The sequence below is a fragment of the Hyperolius riggenbachi genome, chromosome 4 (genome assembly GCF_040937935.1).
Source record: "Hyperolius riggenbachi isolate aHypRig1 chromosome 4, aHypRig1.pri, whole genome shotgun sequence".
Lineage (NCBI taxonomy): Eukaryota > Metazoa > Chordata > Amphibia > Anura > Hyperoliidae > Hyperolius > Hyperolius riggenbachi.
The window spans coordinates 192,629,675-192,650,536 of NC_090649.1; the positions used below are offsets into that span (position 1 = coordinate 192,629,675).

Below are 20,862 nucleotides of genomic sequence, written 5' to 3' on the forward strand. Positions count from 1 at the left end.
TAGGACAGTTTTTGTTGTTTGATGTCGGACAATATTTTCTAGAAATCCTAGTCCTCCTAAATATATACTATGCAGCTCTTGATTCTTTATTGTTTAGCCCTAGTTTATCTATGCTTAGAAATAGATGTAGGGTTCATGTTTGTAGCGTGTGAATAATGCGTATGTCATTATCCCCTCTTCCTAACAATGCATGTGGTTTGACAAAATGGAGAATGATTTTGATAGCATGCGTGGAGGGGCACCCCCACCCACATGTAGAAATTGCATTAAATATGAGCAGCCGATTGATTTACATGGACTTTCAGATCTGATGTGAATTCACATGCAAGGAAATCCTGTGGGATTCTTGTGAGTGTGTGACTCCCTACTGCTGTATAGCATCAGCTTTTGCCTTATTTGAACTTTAATAGTATGCTCTCTAGTATTGACTGGGTAGGGTCCATATAAGGCCAAAGTAGAACACTAACACTACATATAGGCTCTAATAGTGAGCACTCATCTGCTAATTGCTATTTTAGTTCAGTGGCACACATGCATTACATTATTATGGCCTCTGTAACTGAAAACTTGAATCATTTTTAGTGATCATTTCATGTAACAATTATAGGAATAATCACTGTACAGACTCACTACTCGCTACATTAAAGTGAACCTGAACTCTTGCACAGGACAGAAGGAAAACCTAGAGAAATGCACCCTGTATGTATTTAAAGGGTTTAGTCTATTTAATTCCCCCTCATTTGTGTCTAATCACAAGTTATAATTTGATCTCTGCCCTGTGTCACATGACTGCCTATGGCAGAGATGGCAGATAAGCCCATTTGAATGCACAGGCTGTTAACAATACTGTATGTCTGCTTCCATGAATCGGGAGGTAGAAACAGTGCAGATTTGTTTTAGGATTTGTATCAGGTGTAACAAAGAAATGTTTTTTGTTTAAAGGTGGTTATGCTGTGGTGTATCTTTTAGCGGACATTTTGAGTTCAGGTCCGCTGTAAGCAGCCTATTCTTATCTATGGATGATGGTAAGGAGGCAATGAGCAGAAGGTGTCTAACAATTAATAGCTGTTTGTATTTGTTCCAGTAGAGTTTATTGATGAATAGGATGGTGGGAAAACTAAGCTAGAGTTTTGTTTTTTTTCCCGGGGTGAGCAGAAATGATTGTCTCAGATGATGAAAACCTAGTGTCTGTATGTAGTAAAATCTGCAAATATGGTCTTGTTTGTATGAAACCAAACTAATTTACAAATAACAGTGGTTAAGTAGTCAAGCTGATAACACAGTGAAAACCCTGCATACTCACTGAAGCATAGGCACTGTCAGCAGGATAGTGTTTCTCTAGCAAACATTTGCTATCACAAATGCTCAGGAATTGTTCGTTTGCAGTACTCTGAAGTTCCTGTAAACATAAGCTATATGACTAGTGGCTGACCACCCAATCAACCTGTTGGAAGGAAGAATTGGTGGAAATGTTTAAGCCATGCTGTACCATTATTCTTGGCACCAGCAGCATCTTATGTTACTTACTGTCCATCACCCCACCCATCCTCTATAAAACTGTACTAATAATGGCTCAGCTGGACATTCATTTAAAAAAAAAATCGTAAAGTGTACCCGAGGCGACATGTGACAGGAGATACAATGTATAATATTAATAACCAGACTGTTTTACTTGCTTTATTTTGCTTCCTGAAATAGTTAATTTCTAGGCATGGAAGTGACAGCTCCTGTCTTGCTGGTACCTTGTTGGGAATATAGTAAACATCACTGATAAGCAAATTACAGCCATAAAAGTTTTCTTGGCAGACTACAACAGGACAGAAGAGAAGTATGACAAGGTTAATAGTTTATGTATTTTCATTCTGGAACACTTAAGGCGCGTACACACACCGTAACCTTTTAAAAAAACGCGTCTGTCAGACCCTCCCACGGGGCGGTTGTTCTGCCGACAGTTGCACATGAGTACAAGCTGTCGGCAGACTGATAACTGTTTTTGACTAAGTCATTTTTAGGAGTGTGAGGATTATTATAATTGTTTATCTCATCCGTTTATTTTCACCTCAGGCGCACTTTAAGGAAAAAATAAAAAAATATATGTGGTAGAATGTAGTATTTCCCCCCCCCCCCCCTGCGACAGTCTTAATATTGGCAGGTCCCACAAAATCCTTGTCCCATGCTTCTGACGGCCACTCTCTTGTCAGAGATTGAGGCCTGTGTTCCAGGGCTCCAGATGCAGAGTGGAGCAGTGACCAGCACCTACTGCACAGTCTCCACACAGGAACCAATGGCTGTCATCAGCATAAGACACGGTCACTGAATGGCCTGCCAACCAGTGGCAGACATACGGCCGTGCAGCCGCACGAGGGCCCCTGAAGTTCCGTTGCTTCAGGGGCCCATTAGGTATTTTTTTTAATGTTTTTTTTTTTTTTTTTTTTTTCCCTGGGGGGCTCCGACTCCTATCCTCCCCCACCTCGGGGGGCCCCCCTTCCGGTATGCGCGTCGGGAGAGCGGAAAATACAGGATGTCTCCGGGGCTCCAGGCAGGCGCTAGAGGCTCAGCGGCCGCTTGGTCTCCGATGTCTCCAACTCTATATAAGGCTCGATACTAAACCAGGAAGTAGCGAGCAGTATACAGAGTTGGAGACATATTGGAGACCAAGCGGCTGAGCCTCTAGCACCTGCCTGGAGAACCGGAGACTTCCTGTATTTGCCGCTCTCCCGCCGCGCATACCGGGAGGGGGGCCCTCCGAGGTGAGGAAAGGGGGGAGTTCAGGAGTCGGGCCCCCCACCCGGATAGCTACCCACCCACCCGGCTACCTGCCTACCTACCTACCCACCCACCAGGCTTCCTACCTACCTACCCACCCGACTACCTAACCACCCACCCGGCTACCTACCCACCCACCAGGCTACCTACCCACCCAGCTACCCACCCACCAGGCTACCTAAAACCAGGCTACCTACCCACACACCCACCAGGCTTCCTACCTACCTACCCACCCGGCTACCTACCTACCTACCCACCCGGGTACCTACCTAACCACCCACCCACCTGGCTACCTACCGGGCTAGTTACCAACCCACCCACCAGGCTGCCTACCTACCCACCCACCCACCCACCCACCAGGCTACCTACCTACCGGGCTAGTTACCAACCCACCCACCAAGCTACCTACCCACCTGGCTACCTATCCACCAGGCTACCCACCCACCAGGCTACCTACCTACCCACCCACCCACCCGGCTACCTACCCACCCACCAGGCTACCTACCCACCCAGCTACCCAGCCACCCACCCGGCTACCTACCCACCCACCAGGCTACCTACCCACCCGGCTAAGGGCTACCTACCCACCCACTCGGATACCTACCCACCCACCAGGCTACCTACCCCACCAGGCTACCTACCCACCCACCCACCAGGCTACCTACCCACCCACCCACCAGGCTACCTACCCACACACCCACCATGCTTCCTACTTACCTACCCACCCGGCTACCTACCTACCTACCCACCCGGGTACCTACCTAACCACCCACCCACCCGGCTACCTACCTACCGGGCTAGTTACCAACCCACCAGGCTACCTACCCACCCGGCTACCCACCCACCAGGCTGCCTACCTACCCACCCACCCACCAGGCTACCTACCTACCGGGCTAGTTACCAACCCACCCACCAAGCTACCTACCCACCTGGCTACCTATCCACCAGGCTACCCACCCACCAGGCTACCTACCTACCTATCCACCCACCCACCAGGCTACCTACCCACCCACCCACAGGGCTACCCACTCACCCGGCTACCTACCCACCCACCAGGCTACCTACCCACCCAGCTACCCAGCCACCCACCCGGCTACCTACCCACCCACCAGGCTACCTACCCACCCGGCTAAGGGCTACCTACCCACCCACTCGGCTACCTACCCACCCACCCACCAGGATACCTACCCACCTGGCTAAGGGCTACCTACCCACCCACCAGGCTACCTACCTACCCACCCACTAGGCTACCTACCCACCAGGCTACCCACCCACCAGGCTACCTACCGACCCAGCTAACCAGCCACCCACCCGGGTACCTACCCACCCACCAGGCTACCTACCCACCCGGCTAAGGGCTACCTACCTACCCACCCACCAGGCTGCCTACCTACCCACCCAACACGCTACCTATCCACCCAACCACCCATGGGAGCTGCGCGCCGGATGGAGGCTGGGACAGGAGGTCTGCTGCTGCAGGTGAGTAAATGTTTTTGTTTTTTTATTTATATTAGCAGGTGTATGTTCTGGGCAGGTCTGCCACATGATTGCATGTATTTTCTGCGCAAATCTGCCGACATGATTGCATGTATTTTCTGGGCATATCTGCCGACTTGATTGCACGTATTTTCTGGGCATATCTGCTGACTTGATTGCAGGTATTTTCTGGGCATATCTGCCGACATGATTGCACGTATTTTCTGGGCATATCTGCCGACATGATTGCACGTATTTTCTGGGCATATCTGCCGACATGATTGCACGTATTGTCTGGGCATATCTGCCGACATGATTGCACGTATTTTCTGGGCATATCTGCCGACATGATTGCACGTATTTTCTGGGCATATCTGCCGACATGATTGCATGTATTTTCTGGGCATATCTGCCGACATGATGTGTATTTTCTTGAGAAAACCTGCACAATTATGTGAATTTTCTGGGGAAAGGGTCACCAAAACTTGGGCCCACTGTCTTTGCGTTGCACTTTTCCAAGGAACCTGAGGTGAGAATAATCTTGAGGCTGCCATATTTCTCTCCTTTTAAGCAATACCAGTTGCCTGGCTGCCGTGCTGGTCCTCTGCCTCTTATTCTTTCAACCATAGACCCTGAAAAAGCATGCAGCAGGTCAGGGGTTTCTGACAATATTGTCAGAACTGAGAAGATTAGCTGCATGCTTGTTGCTGGTGTAATTCAGTTTATTACTGCAGCCAAATAGATCAGCAGGGCCGTCAGGAAACTAGTATTGTTTAAAAGGAAATAAACTCTCACCCCAGGTTCGCTTTAAATTACAGTTAGCTCCGCCCTCATCTGGTCATTGCCACGCCCATTTTTGCTGTAGGGCCCGCAATTGCAATTTTGCACAGGGGCCCACTGCTGGCTGTGTCCGCCACTGCTGCCAACATTAATCACACTGGAAAGGCAGTACCATCTAGTCGCTTCTCCAGCTCTCTAAGTTCGGGGGCAGTGACATCAGCAAAGATCCAGGATGGTAAGCGCAGGCATGCCAGGCAGGAGAAGGGAGGGAGCCAGCAGGTGGCTACCACACATGCTTAACGTAAGTTATCTCTGATGGTCACCCAACAACAATCCCAAGACTTGTGTAGAATTGTGTATTTCATATAATGACTAGAGATTCATAGTTTTTATCATGCATTAGCTGTTTGTTTACACCATAGCTTTGTTCCAATTTCCTCACGTTAAAATTGCCTCTATTCAGGTAATGCACATCACGCCTAATGGCGTGGGTTTTGTCAGGGCATGTCTTGTCCCATCCCTCATATGCATTAAAAAATGACCTATGTTGCAATTTTCAAGAACTTCAATGTAAAGCTCTACTAGAAGCAGGGGCAGTAACTTACCTGCTTGCCTATAAATAAGTCTTGTTTTGAATCTCTGCCCTTCGTCACCAAGACCGCTGTGACTATTTTTGTCCATAGTGATTTGGAAGCTTTGTGGCCACCCCCACTTGCGTTGCTGCTGCCCTCCCCAATTTTGGCAGCCACCTATTAAGCTGCTGCTGCAGAGCTGGGAGTGGGCTGAGGAGACACAGGTGGGCATGGCCACAGTGCTTTGCCAATGTTTCGGGGGGGGGTGGGGGGGGGGGGGGGGGGGGAGGAGGCAATGGCAGTTTTGGAGAGGAGAGTGGAGTTCCAAAAGAAGACCTATTAAATGGCAAGCTGGGGTGATCTAAACCCTGGCACCCAACAATTCTAGTACAGCTTTAAAAGAGATTTACATTACAGCAATTAAAAATGAAAACCTTGGCGGTCTTTGAATGCGTTCACACTTTTGGACCTCTTAAGTAACGCCTCCAAAGGGGCTTGACCCAAAGGAAACATCTTTGCATTTCTGTCTTTGGTGAGGCTTGAGTGACAAACTGGTCAGCCTGCCTACTCGTTTGTTTTCTGTTCTGGCACTTGAATTGTGCAACTGCTGTTGAGAGAGAGAGGGAGAGAGGTTTAAGGCCCCATTCAGACTGCAGAACGCAGACCGCAACGCATGCGGACCGCAACGCGTACGAACGCAAGCCATCCGCGTTCGTATGCGTTGCGTGGCTGATCCCATCACTGAAAAGTGAATGGGACAGCCATGCGTTTTTACAAAAAATGCATGCAGCATGCGTTCCTGGACCGCACAGGTCCGGAACGCATGCAGTATGAACATCAGACATTGCACTCTATGCAATGTCTGATGTCGTGCGTGTCGGCCACCTGCACGCGTTTCCAAAACTCGGCTGGAAACGCGTGCAGTGTGAACGGGGCCTAAAATAATAAAGAAAACAGTGAGAATCCCCCATGAGGAAACGTACTAGTCCAAAGCCTGTCAGTAACCAATTCAGAGCCACCAGATCACTAATACCGGGTACAGTTAAAAATGGCGCAGAGTGAATAATGGTGCAGAGTGAATAATGGCGCAGAGTGAATAATGGCGCACCGTTCCGCCAATCACAAAACGCAATTTACCGTTTTAATGTAAATACATTAAAACGGTAAATAACGTTTTATAAAACATTTATTGGCAGAACGGTGCGCCATTTGCAGAGGGGCTACTGAGGCAGCCGGGGTTGGGGGGAGATGCAGCGGGCAGGACAGGCAGCGGGGTGGAGGGAGTAGGATTAGGCGGAGGATGTGTGCGAGGGATACATTACCTTGTCCCAGCCGGCGATCGCTCCTTCACTTCACCTGTTAGTTTTCAGGAGTCCTCATCCAGCCAATCACCATGTGGAAACCGAAGCCGCATGGTGATTGGCTGGATGAGGACTACAGCAAACTAACAGGAGAAGTGAAGGAGCGATCGCCGGCTGGGACAGGGTAATGTATCCCTCGCACACATCCTCCGCATAATCCTACTCCCTCCACCCCGCTGCCTGTCCTGCCCGCTGCATCTCCCCCCAACCCCGCTGCCTAAATTAGTTCAAGATATAAAACGATAAATATCGTTTTATATTATTGCTGCGCCGGTTTTTATCCCCTCGGCGCCGTGCGCTATTTTTGCCTGTTCCACTAATACCTATTATAAGGGACAGCTATAGTGCAAAAAGTCATTTACAGACAGTCCATTTTACTCATCTATAAATGCATATCATATGCATATGTTTGCATATGTATTTCACATTTTACAGTGTTTTTGTCATAGTAGTCCTTAAATGGTTAACAGATAGGCCTCTTGCACACTTCCCTTATCTAGGTTTTTATTTTAGTCTGAGGGCCAGTTTACACTAGCCGCCGTGTGTCCTGCGCGGCGGCATTTCTTTGTTCAGCAAGTACGCAGCCGAATCCCGGAAGCCGTGCCATTCAAGGCTTTAGGGTTTGCTGCCACCAGCACGGAAAAATTCTGCAACGTCGGCCAAATCGATATGGCAGCAAGCGATTCGGACGGCAGCCGCGTTATCCCTTATGGCAAAGTATCCCCGCGCGATTTGCCTGTGGAGAAACTCTGCGGATTCGTCCCGATTTCCGCAGTAGTGGTAAGGGGCTCTGAAACCAGTATAGGTACAGGCAAACATGAATAATTATGACTAGGTCCATCTCCCATGTGTATATATGTGTAATGATTTGTTCAAACCTTGATTTACATGTAGCCACTTGTAAATAATGCGAAACCACATGAAAATCTTGGATGTGCTGTTTAAATATACAACAAAGGAAATTTTACTCCACCAGGGTTATTTACCAAGCATCTATTGTTTCCTGTCAAATGATACCGCACTGCCTGTACTTGTGGGAATAGAAAGTAAATCCTCTCTCTAGTCATTCGATAACACTCTGGCCTCAATTCACGGAGCATTATCAAACGTTTATCAAACACTTTATCAAACGTTTGATAATTTACCTCATGGGTAAAATCTCATTTTTAATTCACTAAGGTGTTATATATTTGTTGAACGTTTTAACGGTAAAACATTCAATAAATATATAACACCTTAGTGAATTTAAAATGAGATTTTACCCATGAGGTAAATTATCAAACGTTTGATAAAGGGTTTGATAAACGTTTGATAATGCTCCGTGAATTGAGGCCTCTGAAATAATGTAAGCTTACTGTATTTCCACACAATGAGATTTTGTTGTAGTGCAGTAGACTGAACTCGGCTGAGGCTGATGTTCAGGGCCGATTCAACTGAAAATCTTGTATTTGTAAAAGTGTCTCCTGAGTCCTGACCTCTTTTTAAGACCTAGCATGCTGGATTTGTAAAGGGAACCTGAAGTGAGAGGAATACAGAGGCTGCAATCTTCATTCTCTAATAAACAGGACTGGGCTAGTGCTATATTGTTTGTTGCCAGAAGGCTACTTCGCTTCCCAACCTCACTACCTCACACATGGGAATTGGGCAGGCAGCACAGCTGGTGGTTTCCTGCAGCTCATGGCTGGCAAAGGGCATTCCTGGCTGCCACAGACACTGCTGGTCTCCTGGGTCTCCCTGCCTCAGACTTGCACACAGCACAACCAGGTGCAGCATTCATGCATCACTCTGTGTCTGCCACAATCAACTTCTCACAGGACTCAGGAGAATCATATTTATACCACCAACAAAATCAGTCAGCCAGCAGACACAATACATCACCCTGTCCCCTGGTGGTGGTGCAGAAAAGGCATGGGGAGCTCCCCAGCTCCCCATTCAGCCTAGCACCCATCCCTAGCCAGTCAGGTTCACATCCTTAGCTCCCTAGCCAGCCTGGTACCCATCCGTAGTGCCCCAGCTAGCCTAGTACCCATCTCCAGTTCATTGGTTGACTTAGTGGCCTTTAGCAAACTTAATTGTTTTTAAATAATAGTAATACGGCGTACTGCATTAGAAGTGGACAAGCCTGTGAGCATGGTGGTGTGGTAGATGGCCTACACTTATGGCTATACGCCCCGTATATAACACACGCCCCAGGCCCCACGTAATTTAAGGCCACCTCAGATGTACCAGCCTGCAATGTTTGCTGCTAATCCTATTATTAGTGGGTTTCTTGCCAGCCAGTTGTTTGTTTTCCTGCACGGTGAACAAATAAATTGGATAATCCCAATTGGTTCAGCCTGGGTTTGCTTTGGATAGTTGAGGTTCTAATTCTCAAACACCTTCTGCCATGCTGACAGAGACGGAGTCTGGTGGGAACAGCATTGATGGAGACTGGGGATGGATTGGGGGTGACATATGGCTCAGTCAATGCTGACAGAGAATAGAACCAGTGTGGACAACATTGACACAGACTGGGACAGCTGGACGACATTGACAGAAGCAGTTGCTGGATGATGCAACATTGACAAAGGATGGTATCAACTGTGTCTGCACTGACAGAGACCACACTGAAAGAGACAGGGACCACCTTTGTCTGCTGGCAGACTGTACTGGGGTACTTCTCTATTCCCCACAGCAGTGTTCCTGAAGTGTCTCTGTTACAAGCAAGTGTCTGCCTCCTCCCCACCTGAACAATTGTACCTTCACTGAGGATGCTGCTGTGCTCAGTGTTCCTCTGAGCCTCCTCCTATAATCAATCATTTTCTGCCCCTCTATGCTTCTTCCCCTACAGTTACTGTACCCCAGGCCCTCTGCCTTGTAAATACTGCACATCTGTTCTGACTCTGTCCTGCAGATTGTGTCCCCACTATGCTACCTTTTTTTTTTCAGTCAGGCAGAGGTTACACTTGCACGTGTTTTTCCCCATGATGCATATACTCACTTCAAGCTTCTCTATGGAGATTCACAGTGTAATGGGGCAATGTGCATTTTTCCACTGAGGTAAAAAAAAAACAACCCATGCTTTGTTGTTTGTTTTTTGCACACCACATGCGATTTCTATTTCTGACTATCAGCTGGCTGTCAGCCAAGTATACCAGAATTGCAAAGAACTGTTGGCGGAAAATCGCAGCCTTTTCTGCTGATGCAAATCTGATCCCTGCCTTACCGTTCCCTCTCTGTAATTAGTGCCACACTGCCATGTCTGTGTTCACTTACCTGTAATTAGTGCCTTCTCATCCTGCAGGCATACATTGCAGTATAATTTAGAAAGTGAGAAAATGCCTTGCTTGGACATGTAAGAGGGTGCCTGGGAGCAGGACATTGGAGAGCAGATAGTATAAAGCAAGAACTGTGGGAGGAGGCAACTTGGAGGGGACAGCACAGAGCCCTGGATAAGGGAACGCAGTTGCTTGGAGGAAACCACTTCCCTGTCCCTTAAGGTGGCCACACACTTTACAATAAAGAGATCCAATTATACATCAACTAATAGACTTAAGCCCGTTAACATAACGGGCTCTCTGCCTCCCTCACAACTCCCCTCCCGCCCCTGTGACCGCCGCCGCATGTATGTGTACGCACCGCACACGCCCGCCCCCTGGCCCTGTCCTCCTGTTCTAACGGCTGCCTGCATGCCGAGCATGCACGGTGCGGCAAAAGCAGGGACACAGGAGTGAGGACGCAGGGACACAGGGATTATTAGGCAGGATTCAATAAAAATAATAGTTTGTACAGAAAAATTACTTTATTTTTATTTTATTTTTTTTTCTCTATCTCTCTCTTTTTTTTTTTTTTTACAATATAAGTTGATCAGACGTCATGGATTTTTCTGATCAATTTTTATGGAAGTTGAATGATATAGGGTAGATTGTCAATTTCCTAATGTATAGACCCCAAGCAATTTTTTTTCAGCATTTTCAATCTTCTTTTTTTTTTTTCATAAGGGCCTGAGCCCACTAACGAAGTTGTGCGCAGTTGTGTCCGCTTCTCAGCAACACATCAATTTTACAGATGATGAAAAGCAGACAGAAGCGGACACAACTGCGTTAGTGGGCTCAGGCCCTTATGAAAAAAAAAAAAGAAGATTGAAAATGCTGAAAAAAAATTGCTTGGGGTTACAATCAGAATTGTTTGCAATTCTTGAATTGAAAATAGATTAAATAAAAAAAAATGTATGGGGTGTGGCCACCTTTAGCGCCCTTTATGTGCCCTTGACTGTTCTGTGTATTAGAAAAATTGTTTTGTGGTTTTATATTTCAAGAAGTTCTGCCCATTGCATTCAGTGTACTGAGGGTAGTCCCCAGGAATACACTATCGTTACTGAGGTGACATTACAGTTTTGATACCTGTGTAAAAGATATGAAGGTGGGTCTGTATGACAGGACAATACAAGGTTATTATTGTCTTGTAACTAAAGCCTTTCACAATACAATATTCTTTAGTCTGGCCATGTCAACAGTGCAGTTATTTTCATGCAGTGCTCATGACATTCAGTACTCTTCTGGAGGGCAACAGGTCTTAATTACAGCCTACAACCATGGATTTTGGCTTCACACACATCAATGACCATGTGATGGACTGGAGCAAGAAAAATGTGTAAGGCATAATATGTATAAACAGGCAGTGCCCTATAATAACAATACAATAAACCACACTATAAACTGGTGTGGTGCTGGATCGCGTACCTATGAAATGCAGGTGGTGTTAATTACTATTCCCCTACAGGTCGACGCGGATGATAGGAAATTATGTAATTCGGCTTCCAGCTATTGCTGGAGGCCAAATTAGTGTTTTAAAAGTAACTGAAGCTCTGTCTTCTGACAGTTGTCTCAAACCTCCGAACCCGAAAACGTGAAAAAAGTTCGCAAACTTTCGAACCGCCATAGACTTCAATGGGCGGGCGAACCTTCAAAACTACAAACCTTAATTGTGGGCACTAAAGTGATGGAAAATATGTTTCAAGGGGTCTAACACCTGTAGGGGGCTTGGCGGAGTGGGATACACACCAAAAGTCCCAGGGAAAAATCCGGATTTGATGCAGAGCAGGGTTTAAGGGCAAAAATCACATTTTATTGCTAAATTGGAGGCCCTAAAGTGCTTTAAAACATCTTGCATGTGTATACATCAATCAGGTAGTGTAATTGGTGTACTGCCTCACACTGACAGACCAAACTCACTGTGTAACGCACCGCAAACAGCTGTTTGTGTAGTGATGGCCGTGTTGGACTAGTGCGCACAATTGCAAGAGTGCAGACGATGGAGGTTTTCAAGCACATATGGTCGGGCTGAGGTAGCTCAATGACATGACAATGACTGAGTGTCCAGTTGATCGAATTTGGTCTGTCCACAATGAAGCAACTACCTTATTATCTTCTTGGGTCAGGTGTGCCCCCCAACACACTCATTTAGCCGGTCATTGCTTCATTGTGATACGCAAGCCCCTTGACCGTGGCAAGGTAACAATCACGAAGGGAAATTGACACGTGTACATGCCTTTGGTTTTGTTGTTGCAGTCCCAGTGCATCCAGAAAAAATAGGCAGGCATGTACACGCACCAGAAAAATTACTATTCTTTTTGTTCAGGAATCCACCTGAAGTCCTGGACTGGGGACTGTCTTAGTCTTGGGGCAGGCAGTCACACGGCGTGCAGGCAGAGATGCTGTGTGTGTGGGGACTGACTTAGTCTTTGGGCAGGCAGTAGCCCTACGGGATCCATGCCTCATTCATTTTAATAAAGGTGAGGTACTGAACCATGCCTCCAGCTGCGCTGAAGGTCCTTTCTTGGATGCATGAGGCAGGGCAAGCCAGAAGTTGGATGGCAAATTGCGACAGCTCTGGCCACAGGTCAAGCCTGCGCACCCAGTAGTCCAGGGGTTCATCGCTGCTCAGACTGTCAATGGTTCTTTCTCTACCATTGTTAAAGAAAGGGTATGGCCGGGGAATCGGGGTTCGATTCCAGTCCGGAGTGGGAGCCTGAGAAACGGCTCCCACCACACATCCAAGGAAGGCAGCAGGCATGGCACGCAAGTCCCAACTCAGGGAGGTAGTGACGAAAAATAACAATACAGCACTCTTTTGAGGCCCTGTATAATGATGAGTACACTTGAAATCCTTTAACGGGAATCTGTTATAGAGGGCAAGTCTGCCATTAATTCAACTGTGTGGTCACTCTCTGCACCATGGTGACCACGGGTAATGGCCGGGGAATCAGGGTTCGATTCCAGTTCTGAGTGGGAGCTTGAGAAACGGCTACCACCACACAACCAAGGACGGACCCAATGTGCTGTATAAGTAATGTACCTGCCCTGACCGTGCTTATATCAGCTAGGAGCAAGCTACAAGAGCCTAACTAAGCTTTCCCTATCTCTGCAGCAGGTTCCTCTCCCTTCTCTCACTACTGCAACATCACCGAGTGAGATAATGGCAGATGCAGCTGCCTTATATAAGGGGGGGGGGCTCCAGGAGAAAGTGCAGCGTGATTGGCTGTCATGTGTCCGCTGACTGTGATGCAGAGGGTCAAAGTTTAGCCCAATGATGTAGTATAGGGGCAGGTCGAACTCGACATAAAGTTCACATTTTGACGAGAACACGAACCACCGATGTTCGCGCGAATAAGTTTGCGGCCGAACCGTTCGGAACAACTCTATCCCCAATCTGTTACGATCACCAAGGGTAGGCAAGGAAAAGGGTGTGAGCATAGGGGAGCCCCATCTAAGTTTTATTTTTTTTTTTGGTTACGCCCCTGCTAGACAGCAAGGTACACTTTACCCCCACCCTTTACTTTCACATGCCATACTCTGTACTGAGCAGGGATGTTCACCAGATGAATTCCGAATGAGTTTCATTCGGATTTCATCCAGGTAATTAAAGCACCTGAGTGTGTGCGAGAGGGGGTTACACTTATCCAGCAGGCATCTTCTTTAACCCGTCCCACGGCGAAAATCTCACGCTGCGTTCCGAGCCACGGTCACCTCATTACAAACACTTGCTCCTTCCGGGTTGAAGGAGGAAGCGTAGTAGTCACATGACGCGGCTTGGAGCGCAGCGTGGAATGGGTTAAAGAAGATGCCTGCTGGGTAAGTGTAAATGTAACCCTGTGTGTGTGTGTCATTGCAACAGACACACACACACCAAGGGTTACAGATGCATTTACTTTTTGTGGAAAGTGCTGCTGTAAAGGGAGCCTGCAGGTGCCGCCAGGGGGAGCCAATGAGCAGGAAAGAGGAGAGAGAAGCTGGGCATGTGCAGGGAGGAAGTAACAGTTGAGTTTGACAGTTGAAGGCTAGTGAGGGGGAGGAGCCAAGTAGCCGTGGGGACTGAGCTGATGATGCAGCAGAAATAAATTGTGTCACGATACTATACTGTACTGCAGCAAGAAATACGCTTGATTTGCGAGGAAATTGAGGAGAGACACAAGAAGAGACCAGCCATTGGTGAGACAGTCTGAGCAAGGCAGAGCCACAGACAAGTGAGCACTACTGAAAACTAAACTAAGGAAGAGAAAGAGAGCTGCAGACATTACATGAGAGGAGAGAGATCATTCACAACTACAGGCCAGTAAAGAGCAGCAATACTGGAGAGATAAGCCAGAAGAGAAACAGTAAGCAATAAGAAAGAAAGACAAGGACATTAAAATGTACCTGTAACAGAGAGAGAGAACAGAAAACAGCAGAGACATTACAGTGACACAGAGACAACAAAAGTCAGGACAGCAAAGCATACAAGAGTGAGACAGAGAAACAAGTGACAGGATTAAAGAAAAGGAGTGAAGACTGCAATGCAGTGTCTGAAGAGATTTGTGATAACAGCTGGCAGACAAAATACAGAGGAGACAGCAGTGCGTCTTATATGTTAAGTGATCATTCACAATCATCAATTTCACATATTCTGTCCCATCCTGGATGTTGCTAGGTAACCGCCAGACATTTCTCTACGTTTCCTTCTGTCCTGTGCAAGAATTCAGGTCCACTTTAAAAAGACAGCTGTGAAGAAGTTGCAGACAGCGGAGTGTTGTGTGAGGAAAATTCTGGCAAGTTAATGCTAATAAAGTGTATCACATATATGTTTCCTGAGCTAGCCCTGATCCTAGCAGGCGGATGTATACAAGAGGCTTACCTAGACTCATCTGCTAAGAAGAAGTTTATGAATGTGTTTTGTCACTGAACTTTTTTTATCCATATGATTTAATACAAATATTTCTTAAAAAGAACCTGATTGGTGTCTGGAGGATTTCTTTACAGTTAAAGCATTTCAGAGGTGTTACATTTGGCGTAGTCGGCAGGATATTACCTAAGTGCCTTAAAACTGGAAGATGGAGTCTCAGCCTACACTACCCTCCAGAAATGATGCTTCAGCTACTCAGGCTGCAGGAGAATGGTCAGCAAGCTACACATCAGTGTTTACCATGACCGCTATAGGGATGTTAGCTGCATACCTACCAAGGTTCAATGGTTATAATATGGCCCTGAGAGAGTGGAGTGAAAGAATAGAGATTGCTGTGCAGGCTTATAAAGTGCCCAGAGAGCTGCATATGGAAATAGCGGTTATAACTTTGGAGGGAGATGCTCAACGAACAGTACTTAATGCTAAACTGCCCACACCAGTATCGCTGAAACAAATTATCGAGGTATTGGAAGACATATATGGAGATCCTACAGAGCTGCATTTGTGGAGAAAGAGATTTGTTGACAGAATTCAGAAGGATAACGAAAATATTCCTCAGTTCGCCAATGCCTTACAAGAAATAATGAGTGGACTACAGATAAAAGAGGAAAAGGAAAGAGGACAAACTACCACAGATTCTGCTGTGTGGCTGAGAGATCAGTTTATATGGGGATTAAGGAGCAACTTTATTAAAAGATCCTTAAAACAGAAAGTAGAATATTATCCAAGTTTGAATTTCCGGAAACTTCAAAGCTTAGCTATCAAGCTCAGTCAGGAGGAAGAAGCCAATCATCTGGGAACACTGCAACAAAACACCACTATGATTACTCATAAAAATTCAGCAGTTGAATTTATAACCAATAATGCTGAGGGGGAATTTAAAAAAATAAAAACAACACTCAAAGAACTAAGTGAAGAGTTAGCCAAAATGAAACAAAACATGGAGAAAACTGAACTCAGAACAGAAAATCCAAGGTGGAGATATAGAAACACAGAGGAATCAGGATGTTGGATCTGTCACCATAGTGATCACACTGCAAGAGACTGTGGAAGAGGCTTTCAGAGAAAATCAAGGAATTCTGCAGTGGTGGTCCGCATGGCAGGACAAGACAAGAAGGCCTCAGAGAAATGGAAGGAAGATAAGCTAAAGATAAAAAATAAGGTAATCGCAACCAAAGTTCTAGGCATTGTCAAATGGTTTCATGTGCGAAATGGATATGGATTTTTAAATCGGAATGACACCAAAGAAGATGTGTTTGTGCACTGGTCTGCCATAAAGAAGAACAACCCCAGGCATTATCTTCACAGTGTAAGAGATGGAGAATTGGTTGAATTTGACGTTGTGGAAGGAAGGAAAGGTACAGAAGCCACTAATTTAACTGGCCCTGGCGGAACTCCAGTTCAAGGTAGCAAGGATGCAAGATGTTGGAGACCATATAAGCCTCAGGGAAACTATGGTGATTATCAAGTGAAGAGCTTCTTGTACAGCCAGAAACAAGGAGGAGCAAAATACCCTGTACAACCTACTTTATATGAAGAATTTAGACAGAGGTGTGATCAGGACTCATCTGTTCCTCAACCAGGAAGAACAACAAGTGATACTGGAAGATTTCTGGAAGCTGGAACTAATGAAGGAAAGAAAAATAAGACTCCAGAGAAACCTATTATTCATGCTCAGAGTAGAGCACCAGAAGATTTAGGCCATGAGAAGGCTGAAGAAAGTAGTCGGATAAATAAAGAAATACCAGGACCTAGTCAGAAAGTAATGATTAATGACTTCTTAGTAGGAGATGAAGTATTACAACATAGAACAGATACTTCTCAAAGAAAGGAAGTGGAATCGTATTGGCAACCGATGCCACAACCTCAACGGCTCAAGCGTTCTAAACGGACACAGTGTTCATTGGAAACCATTCAGCTTACAAACGTCAAGGTAGCTCAAGACAAAGAGTTTGAGAAGTCAGAGAAGGGAGAGCAAAGGTGCTCTACACAAACAGAACTAGACCACGAGTCAAAATGGAAAAATACTCAACATTCCCCGCTTCCTGAACAGTTTGGATTATATGTAGACACTTTGACTTGGTTAAAAGAAAAATTGTAGGGACTACAATTTGAAAAAAAGGGGGTGAATGTAACCCTGTGTGTGTGTGTCATTGCAACAGACACACACACACCAAGGGTTACAGATGCATTTACTTTTTGTGGAAAGTGCTGCTGTAAAGGGAGCCTGCAGGTGCCGCCAGGGGGAGCCAATGAGCAGGAAAGAGGAGAGAGAAGCTGGGCATGTGCAGGGAGGAAGTAACAGTTGAGTTTGACAGTTGAAGGCTAGTGAGGGGGAGGAGCCAAGTAGCCGTGGGGACTGAGCTGATGATGCAGCAGAAATAAATTGTGTCACGATACTATACTGTACTGCAGCAAGAAATACGCTTGATTTGCGAGGAAATTGAGGAGAGACACAAGAAGAGACCAGCCATTGGTGAGACAGTCTGAGCAAGGCAGAGCCACAGACAAGTGAGCACTACTGAAAACTAAACTAAGGAAGAGAAAGAGAGCTGCAGACATTACATGAGAGGAGAGAGATCATTCACAACTACAGGCCAGTAAAGAGCAGCAATACTGGAGAGATAAGCCAGAAGAGAAACAGTAAGCAATAAGAAAGAAAGACAAGGACATTAAAATGTACCTGTAACAGAGAGAGAGAACAGAAAACAGCAGAGACATTACAGTGACACAGAGACAACAAAAGTCAGGACAGCAAAGCATACAAGAGTGAGACAGAGAAACAAGTGACAGGATTAAAGAAAAGGAGTGAAGACTGCAATGCAGTGTCTGAAGAGATTTGTGATAACAGCTGGCAGACAAAATACAGAGGAGACAGCAGTGCGTCTTATATGTTAAGTGATCATTCACAATCATCAATTTCACATATTCTGTCCCATCCTGGATGTTGCTAGGTAACCGCCAGACATTTCTCTACGTTTCCTTCTGTCCTGTGCAAGAATTCAGGTCCACTTTAAAAAGACAGCTGTGAAGAAGTTGCAGACAGCGGAGTGTTGTGTGAGGAAAATTCTGGCAAGTTAATGCTAATAAAGTGTATCACATATATGTTTCCTGAGCTAGCCCTGATCCTAGCAGGCGGATGTATACAAGAGGCTTACCTAGACTCATCTGCTAAGAAGAAGTTTATGAATGTGTTTTGTCACTGAACTTTTTTTATCCATATGATTTAATACAAATATTTCTTAAAAAGAACCTGATTGGTGTCTGGAGGATTTCTTTACAGTTAAAGCATTTCAGAGGTGTTACATAACCACCTCTCGCACACACACTCTGGGGCTTTAGGCTACTTACACACCAGGACATTGCGTTTAGGGGACGTTATAGTGGTGTTGGAGCAGGACGCTACCAAGAGCCGCATTACAAGCAGCTCTTGGTGTGCCTGCTCTGTCGGAGGCGCTGCGGAGACCACGTGAGTGGATCTCTCTGCATCACGTGGTCCCGCCAGCCAATCAGCGGCCGCTCCTAAGAGTAAACACTGCAAGTGCAGTGAATGCCAAGTAGCCATGTGCCTGGCTTTGTAGCGGCCTCTCCTGCCTCCTCTCCGCCCCTAAAATAAAAAAAAAACACCCGGACTGAGCATGTGCAAACAATCTAACGCGGCTTAGCCGCGTATAAAGTACTGCATGCAGTACGTTGTCTTCACTTAAAGCGTAACTGTGTAACGCAACGTGGGCACTGTGAACAGCCCATCGATTTTTCATTGCTGTGCGGTGGGGGTGCGTTACAGGCTGCTCTAACGTGCGCCTGTAACGTCCCAATGTGAAAGCAGCCTTAATTACCTGGATGAAATCCAAATGAAACTCACTCGGATTTCATCCAGATTTCTTCCAGTGAGCATCCCTGGTACTGAGCACAGAGATGGATGTAATTTATTTCACATAGAAAAGTGATCATTCCTGATGGTATGTTACTCTCTAATTAAATATTGAATGTAAGGGAAACAAAACAAATCCGTTCATGTTTATTTAGTAGCTGGATAGTGTACTGGTTTAGGGCTCTGTTTTTGACACAGGCAACCTGGGGTTGAATCTTGACTCTTCCTGTTCAGGAAGATAGCCCCTATTCAGTAAGGAGACCACGGGCAAGACTCCCTAACACTGCTACTGCCTACTGCGTGCGCCCTAGTGGCTGCAGCTTAACCTCCTTAGGGATAACCCCGAGTCTCGAGATGGAAATTCACAGCTCAGAGGGGTTACCTCGAGCTGGATCCATGGGAGGTGAGTAATGTGAAGGGCTGCTGCAGATTTATCTAGCGGTATGATTATTTTTTAGGGTCTACAAAAAAAGAAAAAATCGCACCATTTTCAAACCCTAAAATCCAGAAATAATCATAATGCCAGGGAGGTTAAGAGCTCTGAGCCCACCAGAAAAAAAGGTGCAAGATAATTTTTTTTTCCTTTTTAAACTTTGTAGTTTTAGCAAGAGCATTCGGTATCATGAAAATAATAAAATACAATCCTATTTCTTTTGAAGTGTGTAGCTTTCCCTACATCCTTGTGCATATAAACCAATGTGTGGCAATCTTTTGGTGATCAATTCACCAATCCGTGATTGGCACTGGTAGGGGAAGGGGTGGGAAAGGGAGGAACTGCAACACCAGGTGTAATAGTGAGCTAAATTGCACTTCTGATTTCCATAGGTGAGATATATACAAGTACAGAAAATCCGTTATATTTGGGACAATGATGTGAAGCAGTTTACTAAAGCTGGGTAAGTTTCCTTATTTTATTTTTCTAGGACAGGAAATGGTCTAGTGTAAAATATCCCATTTTATCATCTTTCTGATTTCCATCTTTGATTTCAGAATCCTGGAAGATCACTACAGCTGTGTTAATATACATGAATACTTTGCAAATGGATTTCCTAAAGAGGAACAGGATGTTAGGTAAAGCCACTTAGATATGATAGCATTGTCTCATAGATTCATAGTAAAACTAATTGAATGTGAAGCAGGCCCTGATCTACCTTACAGGAGTCTATGGGAACAGATGTCCTGGCACCTTTGCCCTCCACAAACCAACAAACCCCTGCCGAACTGCACTGCAAGTGTGATGGCTGGCCCAGCTGTCACTTCTCCCTTACTTCTCTTGGCAGTCACAGGTAGCTATAGGTGCCCCTTAAGACGTACCGTCGGTATATTAAGTAGCTAGAGGTCCCCCTTCAGTATTAGGTAGCTAGAGGAACCTCAGTATTAAGTAGCTAGAGGTGTCCCGGCCCTGGCTGAAGGGAGATCTCATCAGTGGAACGCTGAGCGCTGGTTGAGTGACCCCTCATTTACACTCTCATCAGGACTTTGCATAGGAATGGAGGGAGGGGACCACGGGAGGGGAGTGAACTGCCTTTCCATCATCAAGCGTCTGTGGGCACTTGCCTATAGTGATAAATCCAGCCCTGATGTGAAATTCCACATTTGTTAAAAAAAAATGTTGTAAGCACACAAAGGGGCTCAAAGTTCTGTTTGTTGTTGAAGGTAGTTTTATCTACTGTAAGTGTAATGGGCACAGCCATGGCTTTATTCGCCAATGTGAGTAATACAATCAACAACCAGTGTGGCTGTGGTGATTACAAGGAGTATGGAATATAAACAAGCAGTGATGCTGGTAGCTTGCACTTAGCTATGCCGTAACTGCAACCCAGTGCCCAGCTAT

The 20,862-nt window shown here is 45.9% G+C and overlaps 1 protein-coding gene across 1 annotated transcript in view; it reads left to right on the plus strand.

Annotated features, from left to right (window-relative positions):
• The window catches only part of LOC137571671 (probable cation-transporting ATPase 13A4), a 229,459-nt gene that overhangs the window by 61,000 nt on the left and 147,597 nt on the right, over nucleotides 1-20,862 (plus strand). The window contains exons 4-5 of the mRNA XM_068281166.1: nucleotides 19,854-19,924; nucleotides 20,019-20,099. Of these exons, the coding sequence (XP_068137267.1) occupies nucleotides 19,854-19,924; nucleotides 20,019-20,099 (152 nt within the window). The remainder of the gene's footprint in view (nucleotides 1-19,853; nucleotides 19,925-20,018; nucleotides 20,100-20,862) is intronic.